Raw genomic sequence first — 18,487 nt, forward strand, 5'->3', positions numbered from 1 at the left:
TAGGCTGAACGAATCTAAATCAATGAGTTACAAATACTGCTGCTGGTGTGGATATTATTATATCTGCATTTGAAAAAAAGTTTAGTGGGAAAAGAATACCACTCTGGGTGTTAATATTCATTGATACGAACAACTTGGTGATGTTCTTGACTATTTATTTAACCGTATCACCCTGGGACTTGGGCACATAGAGCATCCACACGTTCGTTTTTGCTAAGCACTGCCTCAAATCAACACAGACGCGGTTGGTCTCCCGGATAAGGAGAGGGAACATAACTTTGGATTTGTCTCATTGTGCATTGTACAACTTTTAGGATCTAATGAATTAGAAAAGGGCAATTCAACTGTTCTTCCTGGGTAGTTTAATTAGTAAAAAAACTAAAAACAGACACAAGAATTGTATTAACACCATTTGGCCACTATGAAATATTGTTTCAACATCCGGCACACTTTCTGGGGGCTTGGTATGGTCCGTATGAATGGATAAAAATACTATGCAGAAACAAAGCAATTTATCCAAACTAAAAATGTGTTACCCAAACTATGAACTCCATATAATCCTCACTCACTATGTATTGTTGTTTAAATTCCCCATTGTTATCCACCCAAAGTGTTACATAGCGCTCTCTGGGCTGGTGCAGTACTCTTTAACAATCATACATCTGGTTTTCTGAGACATAGGCCTGGGCGCATTGACTTCCTGCAACTTTTCTAAGAGCTATAATGAATTATAGTGTGTTTGTGTGTAGGCTATATAGGCATATTTTATACTGTATCTTTCAAATAATGTTTTTTTCAACATGCCCCTCATAAAAGAGGTTCCTTTATCAATGCCTTAGCAACAAAAACGCAACAGTATTTCTTAGGTACTTGTCAGTAGAGACTTAAGGAAAATACTTGCCCATCGAAGAAATAGTTTGGCACGCAAACCCCCCACATAAAACCAGTACTTCTCATTTTTAGCCTCAAGTTTTTGGTCACATTAAACAAACAAGATATCATATGTTTAATTAGTGGGCTTTTGTGGTGCTGGCAGATTATGTTACCTTTTGACAGAGCCAGGCTAGCTGTCCCCACTTTTTCCAGTGTTTTTGCTAAACTAAGCTAACTGGCTAGCTATAGCCTCATATTTAACTTACATAAATAAGAGTGGTATCGATCTTCTGAACTAAGTCTTGGCAAGAAAGCAAATGAGCTCATTTCCCAAAAATGTCAAAATACTGCTTGAGTTATTTGAGTTGAAAAGCCTTCCCAACAAAAAAGGCAATAGCTTCAGTGACATACTATGCTAAATCAATATTTATAAAACACATGAAATCTGTGGTTTTATCATGATTGCAACTTCTCCTTCTGTTAGGGAAAATCATAACCAATCCACTAAAAAGAGTGAAATAACTAAAGCAAGACTTTCAATCCTTGATGCCGGGAAGTCGGTTCGCATAGGTTGCATGCGGGGTCAGCTTTAGGTCATACTGGGCATCCATTAGTGGCCTTATTTAGAGTCTTATTCTTTTAAGAGGAGTGATTGGCTAGCAAAGACAGAGAATCATTACCTTTGCCCGCCCCCTCCCTGCCAGCAGTCAATAATGAAGGATCATTAAAATGAATAGATGGACATTCCCCTTTTCTCCGGATCCTTATTGCAAAATCAGTGTCAGGGGAAATGAAGATTGAGCTTGGAGAAGGCGTCTAAAAGCCTCACAGTGATTGTCGTGAACTCATCTCCAGTGCCAGGCTCCTTTATCTACTGTAAGAGTCTGCACCTGCCTGAACTCTTGACTAGCAAGGGCTTTTACTGTAGCCCATTAGAGCATCCCTAATGTGCGCCACAATGTACTTCAACGTAAACATTCTGTGTATGTACAGAAACATTTACAGCAAACAATAGAAGCATGATGGCTTGGAATGCCTTGGAGTGTTTTCCTGATGAAGAAATAGAGCTCTCTCAGAGTGAACTACAAAGGGATATTGAATGCATCAGGTTTGATTTGGAGAATAGAGAAGTCACGTGTCACGATCCCATAAACAGACTCTTAAAGATAATTCTCACTTTTGCACATTTAAGCTTAAGCTCAAACATCTGTCCCGCCGCTAAATTTGTATAAACCCTTGCACAACATTTCACGCATCACAAAAGAGAGGGCGAATGAAGCTTGAATGATTGCAGATGGAGAATAAAAGACGGCACAAGATTTTCCAGGCCCCATCTGGTTGCTTTTCGGAGCGTTCCCTTAAAGTGTCTTTTAAAAAGGTGATTTGTCTGTGCGTGTGCAACGATGTGACCATGGGTCATCTGCTGGTGCTGTCACATGTGAAATGCTCCCATGAAATGGGTCTAAGTACACCTGTGGAGCCCCACAAACCCCGCCCTAAACAGATAAAAAAAACACATGTAAACACGTGCTCGAATCCTCACACATGGTTCTCGTCTTCCTTCTTTATCATGCTGAAGGTAATTGATAACGGTCTGTTTATAGTCATCTGACACATGTCTCTGGAGAGCAAAAGAACTCAAGGGACCAAAAAAAGATCAAATATACTGGCTCATGGGACAAAACTATCAAAGACTCCTTAGTATGGCCAAGCAATTATCTCTTAAAGCATCTCTTGAAGCCACCCCCATGGTTCTCTCAACATGCCCTTCATAACAGAGGCATATTGAGGATTTACAGCTTGCAGATGGCCGGTGAGAGACGAGGGCAGGAGCTGCAGCACTGTGCCTATGCACTCACTTTATAAAAGCTGAAATCAAGGGCTCGCTGGGAATACAATGGAGGAGGAAGCAGGGCCATAAAGACGCTATAAATCCGTACAATGAAACTTCTAAGTCGTGCCCTCTGCCAGGTGCTGTGAGCATGCAGACCCTGGGGAGTAAATGGCACGCGCTGGAATCATTATGATCAGGGAATTCTTTTTGCATTCTCTGTGCTGTTGTCCCCACTGCAGGGGTTGCTTTAGCCATTGATTGGCAATGGCTGCATCTATCAGTTATTTATTCAGTGCAGCAAGTCAGTTTGTGAGTCAGATCATTTGATCTTGCAATCATTGGCATCTCCACCTGAGTTCAGTCACAGCTCCTTTTTGACGATATTACTATTATTAACTGTCGCTTTTATCCAAAGCAACTCATGATACATGTATTCATAAAGCCATAAAGAAACAAACACAAAAAGATAACTTCCTATGTAATTGTGCCTGTTATCACAACACATATTTGCTTTCCGCAAGTCTTTTCACACCACAGCAATATGATATGCTTGGAGCAAGTGCTTAGAGCAAGTGTCCCAGAAGTCTGGTGACAAAGATTTCACTGCAAGAAAGTTTGCATGGGCACCTAAAGTCAGCTGCTGATTCCTTTACTGTATGTTGAAACCTTAAGTTCAAACTTACTTTGAGTAATAAACATAGTTATTTTTAATCCAAAACAGGATTTTTTCCAGAACCGTACTAAGTAGTTTAGTTTGAATTTAAGATGTGATACAACCTTGCAGCTATTAAGCTATCTGCTGTTAGCAGTGCTTTTTTCACGTTTCTGCTTAGGGTAAGGGTTAGCAACAAAGCAGATATACAGTATAGTAAGTAAAACCAAATCAAATTCATACAACTGGTCCAGGTGCTGGAAGGCAGATTTAGTTACCTTAAGAAAAAAACCAAGCTACACGTTTCTTCTGGTGCTAGTTATTTTCTGGTCAAAGCATCATATCTAACATACAACTACGAGGGTGGCATTGATCTTCTGGTCTAACCCTTGGAGCAATTGCAAATACCAATGAAATAAATGAAGCTCATTCTGTTTAAATTAAAAACTGTAAAATGTTAGTTTATATTCTCTAAAGTTGAGCAGATACACCTTGGTAGCATTCATTGTTAAAGAAAGCAGTTCAGTGTTTGAACCGGTACAAAATATAATGCAATGATGTAAAAAGATTGAACTCAACAAAGTATATTCACAAGAAAATGTCATCATCTGGTCATCAGATACAGACCTTTCAACAGTTTAGGTCAATAGGTTTTGAAGCTCCATTTGTTTTCAGATCATGGATATTCTACTGATTTAGTTAGCCTCCCTGCTTGACTGCTGCTTCGTGGAAACTACGGCCCGGAGTCATCTCTCAGCTGTGTCAAAGGGTATGCCGGCATCAGATGAAGAGTAAGGTAAAAAGGACAGGGTGCCAGGAAAAAGGGGCGTGACTGCATCTGTAAATAGTGGGGCTATTTTGGGCTTACCAGGTCCGTACAGGGGAGCGCCGCCTAGGCCTGCCTTCTGTCACTATGGGGATGTGCGCTTCATAACTTTGCTGGGTGGAAAAAGTCTGGAGGACTGGCAGGTGGTACACAGGAGCGTGGCAAAGCTCCCATGGCGAGGTGCTGTTTTACTCTTAACTACCCACCACTAACAATACTCACTGGAAAAAACACAGGCCCCTGCTTGTACATGGCATATCAGCAGCTTGTTGCTTCTTATCCTGCTAAGTGTAGGGTTGTTTTTATTTCAAACATAATGGGAAGACCAAATACCATCTTCTGATAGATTAAGTGCCATCTTGCTGGCAATGGCGTAGGAAGAATGTACACCTAGCACTATTTTGTGACAATTTAAATTGTAATAAATCAAAGTAAATATTCATTCCAATAACAGTGTGGTGAACTAGCGGTTAACAAAACTGTATTTTTCCATCCTCTTGTCAATGTCCAACTGTCTCCATTTCAGGTTTTATGAGGGATAGGTGCAGGTTGGAACAGTCAAAGGTTTAATAAGGTCAGGCCGTAGAACACACGGATAACACACAGACAAGTCAAAGACAAAGCCTAAATCTAAAGCATAGCCATATGGGCCATACATGTAATAGTCAAAGAATGCTTTTAGAGGGGAAAAAGAAGAAAAAAAGGCAGAATCTATACCAAATGTAAGACTATTTTTTTTAGCGAAATTGTATTTTCTAAAATAAATCGATTCAAGTCTATACTAGTAATTTCAATATGCACATTTTTTTTTTTCAACCCTTAAATGGGCATTTAATATTTTGGAAAATGAATTGATTGTTATTTTCTACATTACACATATATTACAAATTAATACACCCCTATTCCTCCTTATCACCAATATTACACCCGTATTAAAACAAAATGACTCTATCCATGACATCCATGTTACACTGGTATTACACCCTAATTGCACCCATGTTACACAATTATTACATCCGTATTACACCCGTATTATACCCATGTTAGACTGTTAATTACAGCTATATTCCACTGTTATTAGACTCATATTCAACCCGTATAACACCAATACTAACCCGATATTTCACTGTAATAACATTGTTATTACACCCATATTTACAGTCAAATAAATGTACCCCCAGGATCCAGAAACCAGTTAATGGTTAATGTATTTTTCCAAAAGGCTCACTAAATCAGTAATGATAAAACAAAATACAACAACAATAACTGACAACTTAGGTTATGTATGGTCACCATTATGCCATTTATTAATTCATTGTTTAGAACATATTAAATGCACTTTAAACACATTTCATTTTTCATAAATATTTCATATTAAAGAGAAATATGTTTCACCTTGTGCCTACACAGAAAAGCATTATAGAGTTGCAACAATCAACCAAGAAAAAGAGTAAGGCACAAAATAGAAACCTTATTTATACAGTTTAGTCATGCTATATACTATATGTCCAAAAATGTATTAGGAAGCTATATTGTAAGCTACTGTCAGCTAAATGATCCTCGACTTTAGGTACAATGTGCATGCTCAGAAAGACCGATAACATGGAAAAAGACTGCAGCTGTGTGGAAAAAAAGTCAACGAAGGTACGTTTGTGAAGCGACAGTGGAAACTATGTTTGGTCTGGAAGCCAGTTTCTATGGTAAAGTGCATAATGTTTTTTTGTACATGGGAACCACTCAATGCTTTGACGGAAAAAAAGAAAAACTTGGACAATAATTTCACCAAAGTTAAAATCCTTTGGTTTACTCACATCAATTATTGCCAGCTGTAAGTAACAGTCCTGCCATCTTCTCAGTGGAATCACCCATGAGTTAAACTGAGCCTGCTGAAGACTTACATTATTCTGCATATTTACGTGCGAAACCTGCAGTGCAAGATGTTCAAATATATTGTCCAGGAGTATTCTCATTGAAATTCAGCAGGTAAGCATACCATTGTTCAACTATCTTATAGCTAGGGGAGGATTACACCTGCCTTCATAAGCCCCTGCAACCAGGAACTGTTGTCATAGGATATGTACTATATATTTCTCTGATTGTCTGTGCATCGTCATGTCATATGGGAGGAGCGGAAGACTGGGGCAGGATGAAAAAAACAAATACAAATAGGCACTAAGGTGAAAAGCATAATGCAGGGTAGTATAAATGGTACACATTATATGGAAACAAATGGAACAAAAGAAAAAAGCTTAACAGCATGATATAAGCATAAGGCATACGTTTTTTCAAATACATGTTTATACAAAAGAATATCATACAATAACATTCAGTATAAATGAACAATGAGATAATAAATGAGGAAGCGAGAAAAAATACTAATCTATTCACATACTCCCTACATCTTTTCCAGCCTTTTTTTATTCTGTTTCCCTGTAAACAAATCATTGAAATGATATAAAACGGTCATATAAAAATGTCCAATTGGGTCACAATGAACCATTTGCATTTGTGTGACTGTTGCTAATATTTGCTGTCAATATTCCTGCAGTAAGGCACCAATTCGGTTGTAACAGATTGACTGCACAGACAAATGAGCCAAAGTGATGTAGCGTGACACTTATTTGTCCCATTAGCTTTGTCCATGCATTAGCATCCAGTTCACACACAAATTAAGGATTGTCATTTTGTCAACGATAGAAGTAATTCAGTTTCATTGAGCTGTTTGGTCCACTAAATAACATCTGCTGTGTATTAAGGCAAGTGTAGTCGGATACTTTGCCCCTGATATCACTTCCCTTTTTGTAAATATAACATTTATTTGTTTATTCAAATGGAGCTTGCCAGTGATTGTCAATGAGAAAATGCAGCAAGTCTTTGAGTTAGGAGGAGCTGAAGGCGATGATGGTCAGTTGGGAGGTCCTCGTCAGAACTTTATTCTTCATCATCTGGATCTCTAGGTTGTTTTTGGTCCTCATTTTGTTGATGCTGCTGTTTTTGTGTTTGTGCTGCTGCAGATGAGTTCTTGGAATCTATGCATGAGTGTGCACGGATATGCTGGAGAGGTCGTTCCTGATGATCTCGTTAACTGTAGAGAGAAAAGAGACATTTGGAATCATTATTAACTAGTCACAATAGATGTCAATGGAGGCTATTCAAATACTATTATTAAATGTAATGAAGAGATGTGACCTGGAAGGTACAGAGACTTGTGATAAAAGCTTGTCAGTTTATATTCCCTGCCAAGGCCGTATTTACAACCAGGAAATGTGGGCCTCGGAACTCCAGAGGTTTCGGTTGAGTAATCGAAAAATGACGTCCTATGTCTGTTACCGACCACTTTCCCCTTGACTTCGATGGAAAACGTCATGAGGTCATGGAAAGATGTGAAGGAGAATTCTTAAGAACTTAGGAAAAGACAACCGAGGATCTAAGAACTCCCATTGCACATACACTATGTGCGACAATAAACGTTTTTTTTACAACAGCTTTATTTACTAAATAAATAGCATTAACAAGTTAAGACAAAAGAAAACTGGATGAACGTGGCATTGTATTGAAGAAAGATAGTACATGTTGCATAACCCTAACCTCAAAGTTCTGCGATGACCCCAGAGGTGGAAGAAGTACTTAGATATGTTCAGTATCAGTATAAAATTAAACCAAAAGTACCAAAACTAAAAGTACCCATTAGGCAGTTGACTAATTTCAGAATCATACATATTAGATTATTGTATAGGACAATCATGTTCTTATCACTTCGATGTTGCATCTGTTAAAAGGTGGGGTTTATTTTAATTACATTGTATACTTCTGGGCAGCTTAACTTCTAAAAACCCTAACCCTACTAGATGAGTAGTGTTATGTTAGTTTTAGAATTTAGCCTTTACAACATATGGACGTTTTCTTACTTGATGAAGAAAACATTGACTGAACTGTAGGCTGAAAAATAAGGGCAACTGACAATGATGTGGTTGTAGAAAAATAGTGGATGTCAGTAGCTGCAATCCAAACATATCACTGTCATTACCAGCCTTTAAAACTGGTATCGGCCTTGTGCACATATCTCTGTTTTGAAGTCATCGTCCTGTCCTTCCTGCACTAGTTCCTGTGCCCGCGCCTTTCCCACAGTCGGGCAGACACAGAAGTCCCCTGTCTTTATCTGCTCTGTGTTCTTTGGCAAAACAGAGGGAAGTGACTGTGAAGATGGCGAGGACCCCGAGCCCTGAAGCTCAACGCAAACAAGAAGCTCCTCAGTCCCAGAGCTTACTGCGATAAAGTGGGCTGATGTAGACAGAGAGAATGAGAGAGAAAGTCGGGTTGAACCACCATCCCCAATGTAAGGAGCCGAGACAGGAAGTCCACCCACTCTGAGGCCCAGAGTGGGCCTGCAGTGTGTTATCACCAGATACTGTTTGGTGATCGAGACCAAAACATCACTGAGAAAAAACAACAACCCAACTCTATTATGGGAATCAACAATGCGCTATTAACAGGAATGACATAAAAAACACTTTTATAATATACAAACTGATTGAGTGGAGAAAAAACTATTACAAAATGTACATTTAACCTTATTGTTGAATCCCACTCAATCAAATATTGGTGGTGTGCGTCCAATTATTTGTATTATTAGCATAGGTAATGCCTCTCAAACACGTTATACTATCCCAAGGGTTTATAGTCTTGATTGGCCCAATGGTATGTCATTGTGATGATTACTTTAAAATATGTATTATATGATAAACATGTTTTTTCTTCAAATTTTAAATGTATTTTTTTGCGTTGAACTGTGAAAACAAGATGGTTTTTCTTATCTTCGTAAGAGACCTAACCACCATTTGTGAAATTAGAAGAGAGCAAAAATTGGGGAATATCATAAATCAATTGGTTCTAACGAAGAAGAAATGGAAAAAGAAGAGATTGTTGTTATATATTGGGAATAAAGACTTTACTTTATAAAAAAGTAGGCCACACACACACACACACACACACACACACACACACACACACACACACACACACACACACACACACACACACACACACACACACACACACACGTTGGGACTCCCCTCCCTAAGCAGGAGGAACTCCCATTGGAAAGATCCCACCTGTGCCAACACTGCGGGATGTTTTCAACTCGATTACACTCTGGGATAAACAGGCATTTACACGCCGAGGTTATTTTTAGCTCTGCCATCGCAGGGCATAAAGGAAGTGTAAGCACATTTAACAATTAGATGATCAAACTTGAATGTCGCTGCTCTTTTCTGCTTGTGAGAAAACGGCTGCAGGAAATTTCAAAGAAGGGAAAACCCAACTGTTTGGCAGCAAAAAGCCACAAATGTACCTTTTATTTTTCTCTTTTCAGTCACTTTCTAAAAAATAGTGACGTCTCCGTCGCCCACATATCAACTGTAGTGTTATTTTGCTGCCTTTAACCATCTAATATTTTCCATTGGCAGGCCCGACGATGTTCCATTCTGAAGAAAAGAGTGATAAAGAGAAAGGAAGAACTCTGGCCCCGGTGTTTTTCTTCGATGTGTTCTGTCAGCAATGTGTGAATCTCAGAAACAGGATGTGGCCAACTGTTACACCACAAGACAACACCAAGCTGCTATTTATAGCTGTTTAATGGGGTAGCTTGTGGCACTATTTACCTGCTAACTTCTTGGAAACTAAGACATTTGAAAAGAACAGTTGATGAAACTTGACTGACAGATAAACAGGTAATGAATACATCAATAAATGTGCATATGCTATATTTCTACCAGTTAGATGTTTGGCTATAGCTCAGAAAAAACAATTAACATTGAGAAAAGATCTTGTGTCACACTTCTGCCAATGCCTATTTTTCAGCTTTCCATTTGATCTGCCTCACCTTCCATGAAGTGACTAGATCACCACAATAATGCAGAATTATGGGAAGACATGCTGGGGAACATTTTGTCCAGAGTGGAATTTTGCTCCAATAATTCAACCAGTTGCATAATATAAACAGGCAAGGGTATATAACAATATCTCCTCTTGTAAACTAAGCCCTGGAAAGCGGGTTGCAGTGTTTAAAAAATCCTGCCAGATGATTATTTTCAACTTTCCTGATCTCTATACGCAATTGCAGTATTATGTTATATGATAATATGTTTATTGTTAGATAGGTACAGAAATGAACTCTCTGTGGCTTGGCATCCCTTTGAGGAGCGTTGGAAACTTGTGTCAGTTGCCCAGGTTAATAATGGCAAGCTGTTACTTGTAGGACACATCATGAATAAACAAAAAACAGCGGAAAATTTAGCTCAAAATATTCCCCTGATAAAAAAGAAAAGAAAAAATAGCCGTGCCCTGCTAGCCTTAGTCAAACAGAATGACAACCTTTAGTAGCCGTAGTGCAAGTGTAATCATTGAAGCGCAGTCAGGACCTGTCAGGACTTATAGTCAGGGCAGGGCTGCTGAGAGATCTCAGACAGGTGTGAGAGGGACACGAAAATATGACTGTAAGATGCCAGACATATTCACCAGTGTAATGGACACATCAGCTCCATTTTAAAAGGCAAACCAGTGTGTCTTGACAGCTAAACACCCCCCACATCTACATCTTGTATGACTGCTGGCTGAATGAATGTCAACATTAATTAAATAAACTGTCTGGAACCTGTGATGCATAAGAACTGATTTTCTTCTACCTGCTAAAGGGGGTGGTGCTCCAGTACACATGCTGCCTGTGTAAGTGCTTACATTAACAATACAGTGCAGGTCAACCTATACAAACTGCTTATTCCACCAAATATGCAGAGATGGAGCAACAATTTGTTCATTATGTGACAGGTTTTCTTAAACAGAAAGCCCAGACCAAAAATAGCACAGCTTTGAAATAACATGAGGGGCTGAGTAATTGTGGGCATGTCGCTACAGGTACTGGTGGGAATATACAATGTACTCTAGAAAGTCTAGATCACAAGGGTTAACATACACAAAAACATTGCACAGCAGGTAATAATTCCTTCGAAACAGAAATGTAATACTGTGAAAAATTACACAGGTGACATTCTGGCCTCCCTTTTGACGCAAATTGCAAGGTAAATAGTTGTTGCAGCAAAAGTTGACTCAACTTTTGTTACCATAGAGTTGACCTAATTTCAGTGGTCTTATCGAAATAAATAAGGGAGGAACTTGTGAAGAGAGAGAGAGAGAGAGAGAGAGAGAGAGAGAGAGAGATGCAGCGTGTCTGTGAAGCCCCGCCCCCGCACGCAGATGAGAGAGAGAGATCTCTTTTAAAATATATTGGAAGTTAGAAACGGAGATGGTTAGATAAAATGTGCAAGATAACGTTTATGTTGCATTTCTTTATTGTCGAAATGATGACATTTCATAACGGGATAAAGTCAAAGTGAATGGCCTGCTGCTGCTGAATGCATGGGGCAAGTGACTGGAAAAAGTAAAAAAATGTATTACATCGTTTCAGATAATAATAATAAATAATAATGATAATTCATTCTATTTAGAGGCGCCTTTCAAAGCACCCACGGACACCTTACAATTCTAAGGAAAGGTTTTAAGACAGTAAAAAGAATGCAGTCCGGGTGATGTTTTTTATGTGGGGTGCAGATGAGAGGGAGCTGTCCAGAATGACACCAAGATGTCGTGTTTGAGTTCTTGATAAGCCATTAAAACAGTAAAATAAGTGTCTCCTGTTCACCAAAACTTACCCATCTGTTATGGAAAAAGAAAGTATTCCAAAAGTATTCTAAAAGTAATCTGAATACGTTTTAAGACAAGTAACTTCTGTATTCTGATTACTTTCAGAGCCATTCAGTAACTAATTACATTTACAAAGTAACCCTCCCAACCCTGGCTGTCACTTGGATCTGCTCAACACTTGAATGGATCCTTCCTTGACTCATTCTAAACAACGAGAAAAACACCACACCCATATGAAGAGCTGCAAGAAATTCGAAAACCGATCTTGCAAAGACGCGTTGTGATTTGCATTGTATGATGAGAAGAAGTTAAGGTAGTGCAACTTATTTTCAGTCATCCATGCATTGGCTTTATGATTTAATTTGACTACTCTGAGAGTTCAGTGTAAACCTGACCTCCACTGGAGATTTAGTTAGCATTGTTAGAGGAGAGCGCTTTGCACTGAGGTTGTATTACAGCCAGGCTTCCTCAGAGAACAGAGGATGCCCTGTGGTGTGTGAGATGCGGAGCCGTGAGTCCTGAGAGCCACTTGGAGGTTCCTGCTCACGTAACACGATCTCCTTCAGCTGAATCAGGTCTGACTGGCAATGACCTGGCAGGGAGTGACTTCGCCTTCCCCTGGCTTCCCTCAGCTGATCATCCAAAACACGACCTTTGAACTCCAGGTTGTAACGGAGGCTTCCTGCCAGCTTCCTGTTCTCACTTGGAGTCTCTTGATACCAAAGCAGTGGAGGGGCACCTTCCTCTCACTTTCACTACATGAATAAACGGCGGCTGTGTTGGGGTCAAGGACCTTCACACTGTAGCAGAGGGGGGTGTTTCCTACGCTTACCTTCTAAAGTAGCACATTGGGTTTGTGAGAAAGAGGAGGTAGCTTCCTTCTATTGTGGCTCCTAGACTCTTTGAGGAAGTAAGTACGAGTCATAAAACCTCCTTCATTTAAACACTAGCATCAAATCTGTGCACTGGCTGCAAGACAGACTCAGAGTTAAACCTCATCTGAACTGTGATCATGTGATTTAGTTGTGAAGCCAAAAGAAAGCTTAAACTTGCTGGAGATATACAATTGAATTTCCTGCTGCATATGACTTTTGTTTCCCCACTATATCAAATCTTCTCTCGGCCTCAGCAGAAACACTTAATGGACCATTTGCTGCCTCCCACGCACGGCTCAAACGGCTGGACGGAGAGATGCTCAGACAGCGTCACTTATCTTCCGCTGATAACCAACAGCGTCAAAAAAAGGGAGGGTTCAGGGGTCAGAACGCACACACATATGACACGCGGGGAGAGGGAAATAAAGATGAAGAGACTGAGCGAGACACAATCATTATTCCCACAGATAAACACAAATGGAAAGAGACAAAGTGTTCCACTAATGCTTCATCATGATAAAGTGCTTCATAAATTCATCTAAGCCTCGCAGGTAGACAGCTTCTAATCCATCGCAGGCATCCCTTTGGGCCTAATGATGTGATGATATGTACAGACAGCATATTTCATCCCCGCAGCTAGGCTGATGTGTGAAGCTCTGGGCTTTCCCATGTGGAACCACTCAGTCTCCACCACTGACAGAGGAGATGGGGAGAAGAAGAAGGAGAAAAAAAGGAAGAGTGAAAGAGATAGGGCTGCAGAGCCACAGTTTACCCTGAGAGCTGAGGTTTTACAACTGCCCTGCAGCAGCTGTGTGCTACGGTGAAAACAAGCCAATCATCTCCTCACACAGCTGAGGTGAACAATGACGCCATTAAATACAGTTGATAGATAGATATATTTCCACTGGTAAGATTCTTTGTCTTTCTGACTTTTATAGTTACAGGTTGATTCTTTTTTTAACATACTGTTGAGCTGAGGATCTGTATCAAATCCTTGAGAAGTCGTCTGAGAAAGTTTAATCGTTACCTCAAAGCAACAAGCTTAACAAATAGTGGCCCTTTGCTTTTTTATTTGTTGCCCTGGGTCTTGCCTCTCAGGACCTGTTTACACCTATACACTTTATTCTTTTATCAAACGTATATTTTACTCTTAGTTTTGTCCTCTTATCCGCACGGAAATAACGTTTTTTAAGACACCTTGCGTATTTTCAAACTCTGGTTACTTTGTACCCGTGTTTGAAAAATGATGATGTAATCTCTTCAATTAGTGCAGTACATTGTTGCTTTGTGTAATGAAGATTCGCCAAAAAAAGTAATAACAGTTTTTTTTGCAGTTTACGCCAGTAGAAGGAGAGAAATATTTTTTTTTTTTAAAAACTGTATATGTCTAAGGTCTCAGGCAACCCACAGCCTGCCCCATCTTTACCCGTTATGTTCTTTAAGATGGTTATTCAGCCTGCAATGAATATCTGGGGATGCCCTTCATGGAAGTCATGGAAAACAAGAAAGCAAGAAGCAGTTGATTGAAAAGAGAGGGAAATGAGAGGAAAGAAGACAATGATAAGTTGTTGGACAGAGGTGACAAAGATGGACATTGACACTAATATACTGTGTGGAATCGTGTTCATGACCATATTTGAAACTTGATTCAACAGCACATAAGGGGCCCGAGAAGAGATGCCAAATAAGTTATACAATTCCTCTTCAGGAGAGCTGAAGAGAAAAGAAGAAATAAAGCATGGAGTGTAAACAGTGAGTGCTCTGATGTCACTGAAGAGATTTCTGATCGATATGTCTGCTGCTGTTTTTAGACAAGGGGCTCCTGGCTCAGTTGGATAAGAGAGCTGGAGCTGCCTGGAGAAATCAGAATGACATACTGTACTCTCTGCGCCTCATGTGGAGAGTCAAAGTGGAGCTGTGAGTCTCTAATGTGCCTCACTTCTCAGAGCACATGGTTGATGGCTCTTTGTTGTCATCTGAATCTGACATGTTGCCAAAGAATTGAGAGTTGAGAATTAGTTTAAATTAAAATCACTCGAAAAACAGCCAAACTATAGACATGCTGTGATCCTGGCTCGACCAATAAATCACCAGTATCCCAAATTAGAAATCTAAAGACAACAACTTTTACTGAAAGCCCCACCACTGATGTGCTTGTTTTGGCCACGGGTGCATAACCTTTTGTCTTTGATCTCGCATGGTGTACTGTGCCTCTCCCTATCTCACCTCACTCTGTCTCTCTTTGTGAGCCTGCCACTTCCCTCTCCTCCTCCTCCTCTCATTTCCTCCCAGGCCCAAGAGGCCGCGGGTGTGCTCGCTCGAGGTCGGTCCCCAGGGAGGATGAGGGGGTGGTGTTTACAGGGTAGGAGCTGCTCTCCAGTGCCCTCAGTACTGACTGCTCTGTAATCACTGTGCAGTCTGACTGCATTGCAAACAATAACACAATTGGAACAGTCCAGTAACAATGAACTTCATTTATTTTGACAGAGTGACAGGTTTACCTTTTCTTATCCGACACAATCAGAATCAAAAAGCCTTAAGCAGCAAGGTACAGATAAAAGGCAAAAGCAAAAAGAATTAGCAATACCTACAGTACATAGTAAATCAAAAGTTAGCACCACGTTATTCATAAATAAAGTAGTCGTTTTTTTAAGTGAATATACAAAAGTGTCAAAGTAAATAAAGAATCTGTAACACATTGTACACATTGTATATATAAATATATTCAAATAATCTAGTGAACCTTAAATATACATTGGGACCATTTGGTGTCCAGAATCACAGGATCACTAACCTGACTACCAAAAGTGCACTCGCACATTAAAGGAATATTCTAGAATGTTGGAAGTAAAGATGTTAGTTATCCATAGTCAGTGTAAAGTAGTTGGCAGTCAGCCAATCACGATTTTTGAGAAACATTGAGTTATACTAGTAGTATACAGTTGCAAGAAAAAGTATGTGAACCCTTTGGAACTACATGGATTTCTGCATAAATTGGTCATAAAATGTGTTCTGATCTTCATCTAAGTCACAACAATAGACAAACACAGTCTGCTTAAGCTAAAACCACACAAACAATTATATGTTTTTATGTTTTTATTGAACACACCATGTAAACATTTGTGGTTTTAGCTTAAGCAGACTGTGTTTGTCTATTGTTGTGACTTAGATNGCACCCATCGCTGCCTCTCGCTCGTTCCCTCTCTCTCTCTCTCTCTCTCTCTCTCTCCGCGTGGCCATGGCCGCGACAACAATAATCTTAGACCACGATCGACGCGATTGCCTATATATTCTTCTTCTACAAAGATGTTGGTCCCACCTCCTCTCGAGAGGACAGTCTGACTCTCCGAGTCACTCCATTTCCTGACTCCACAAATCTATCAAGTTAAATCAGATTCAATAGAGTCTCCCACACTTTGCAAACTGGTGTTTAATACATTTCTGTATAAAGGTTCCGTGAGGAAATATTAATAATCCTATTTATTTTTGTCCAAACTTTAGTAAGGTTACATATGAATACCTGTCATTTGGTTTTTTATAGCAAATTTCAACCTCTCTATGTTTTTATACGTATTTATTTATTTACAATTGAAGCATTTTATTCTATACTTACTTGTTGTTTTATTTTATTCGATGTAAATAAACAATACCGATACCCATCCAATAACCAATACAAGTATATCAATAAACTAATAATTTTACATATGGTTCAGAGAAATATTACGTACCTTCACTACCGCGGGAAAATTTATACTGAAGGGGGGTTATATAGTATTAGTAATCATGAGAATTCATATCTAACACACGATGTTTCACGTGGTCGTAACTGTCGTAAAATGATAATTTTACAATTTTATATTAGAAGAATGTGACCACCCCCGTTATGGGACTGCGCCGCTGGCTCACGCGGCGGCAATATATCTCTACCTGACATGGTACTGGGGAGGTTTAAGTTTAAATATCTAAGTATGTGTAGTATAGACTAATGTAATACTCCTCGAGTAAAACTCTGAAAAGCAGAAATAAATTGTAGAGTATAATAGCTTATTTCAAAGACAAACGGCTCGGCTGTGAGCTGCGGGCGCCAGATAAGCCAACATCCCCCACTTTCATCACTTACAGCGCCCACCGTACAGGGCAAATTAAACGTGTAACCGGCGTGAAAAGGGTGTTACATTTACTTAATTATGAATGTCGCTACATCAAGGCTTAACATTTGGATGAGCGCCAACGTCGAAAATGTTTTTCCCTCCCAGAGCTACCAGCGCAGCGCCCCCCAGATCTGGCGCCCTAGGCGACCGCCTGTGTCGCCTATGCCAGAAATTGGCCCTGCCTAGTACATACAGTGGCAATGTCTCAAGATTTAGCAAAAATACACCTTTATTGAACATACAGTAACACCAATACTACAAATCCACATAACAAACAATCAAAAATGAAAAAGGGTCGCCACTTATTATTATTTTAAGAAAAGAAAAAAAAGGTTAAAAAAAAGAAATATATATATTTATTTATTTTGGTACCTGGCTGGCGCCCCCTAGCAGCGGCGCTCATATTTCAGCAGCGGCGCTGCGCCGCCACTATTTGTATATAGGGGAAACACTGCCTGGATTTCTGCATAAGTTGGTCATAAAATGGAGGAAGCCACTGCTGTCCAGAAAAAACATTGCTGCACGTTTGAAGTTTGCAAAAGAGCACCTGGATGTTCCGGCAAAATATTCTGAGGACAGATGAAACCAAAGTTGAGTTGTTTGGAAGGAACACACAACGCTATGTGTGGAGAAAAAAAGGCACAGCACACCAACATCAAAACCTCATCCCAACTGTGAAGTATGGTGGAGGGAGCATCATGGTTTGGGGCTGCTTTGCTGCCTCAGGGCCTGGACAGATTGCCATCATCGACAGAAAAATGAATTCTCAAGTTTATCAAGACATTTTGCTGGAGAACTTAAGGCCATCTGTCCACCAATTGAAGCTCAACAGAAGATGGGTGATGCAACAGGACAACGACCCAAAGCACAGAAGTAAATCAACAACAGAATGGCTTCAACAGAAGAAAATACGCCTTCTGGAGTGGCCCAGTCAGAGTCCTGACCTCAACCCAATTGAGATGCTGTGGCATGACCTCAAGAGAGCGATTCACAACAGACATCCCAAGAATATTGCTGAACTGAAACAGTTTTGTTAAGAGGAATGGTCCAAAATTCCTCCTGACCGTTGTGCAGGTCTGATATGCAACTATAGGAAACGTTTGGTTGAGGTTATTGCTGCCAAAGGAGGGTCAACCAGTTATTAAATCCAAGGGTTTTTCCACCCTGCACTGTGAATGTTTACATGGTGTGTTCAATAAAAACATATAATTGTTTGTGTGGTTTTAGCTTAAGCAGACTGTGTTTGTCTATTGTTGTGACTTAGATGAAGATCAGAACACATTTTATGACCAATTTATGCAGAAATCCAGGTAGTTCCAAAGGGTTCACATACTTTTTCTTGCAACTGTATACATATGTAGCACTTGATTTCAGACTCCAGTTTACAGCTTCCTGCCTACGACCTGCCAAAGACCAGTATAGAGTAGGGATGTGCATCTCCATCACTGAGGCCGATGCGATGCGCATCTCGATACGTTGCCACGATACGATACATTAACGATACATTTGAAACACCAGGCGATGCGATACGATACGATTCACCCCTGTTGCGATAAAGTTCGATACGATTTGATTCAA

The 18,487-nt window shown here is 39.8% G+C and overlaps 1 protein-coding gene across 2 annotated transcripts in view; it reads right to left on the bottom strand.

Moving 5' to 3' along the window:
• Positions 1-5,475: 5,475 nt before the first annotated feature.
• LOC104943363 (nuclear factor of activated T-cells, cytoplasmic 1-like) overlaps positions 5,476-18,487 on the bottom strand; it is a 76,169-nt gene continuing 63,157 nt past the window's right edge. For both annotated transcript variants that reach the window (XM_010768739.1, XM_010768737.1), the window contains one exon: positions 5,476-7,270. In XM_010768739.1, the coding sequence (XP_010767041.1) occupies positions 7,215-7,270 (56 nt within the window). In that variant the 3' untranslated portion in view covers positions 5,476-7,214. The remainder of the gene's footprint in view (positions 7,271-18,487) is intronic.

The sequence above is a fragment of the Notothenia coriiceps genome, unplaced genomic scaffold, assembly GCF_000735185.1.
Source record: "Notothenia coriiceps isolate Sejong01 unplaced genomic scaffold, NC01 NC01_scaffold00005972, whole genome shotgun sequence".
Lineage (NCBI taxonomy): Eukaryota > Metazoa > Chordata > Actinopteri > Perciformes > Nototheniidae > Notothenia > Notothenia coriiceps.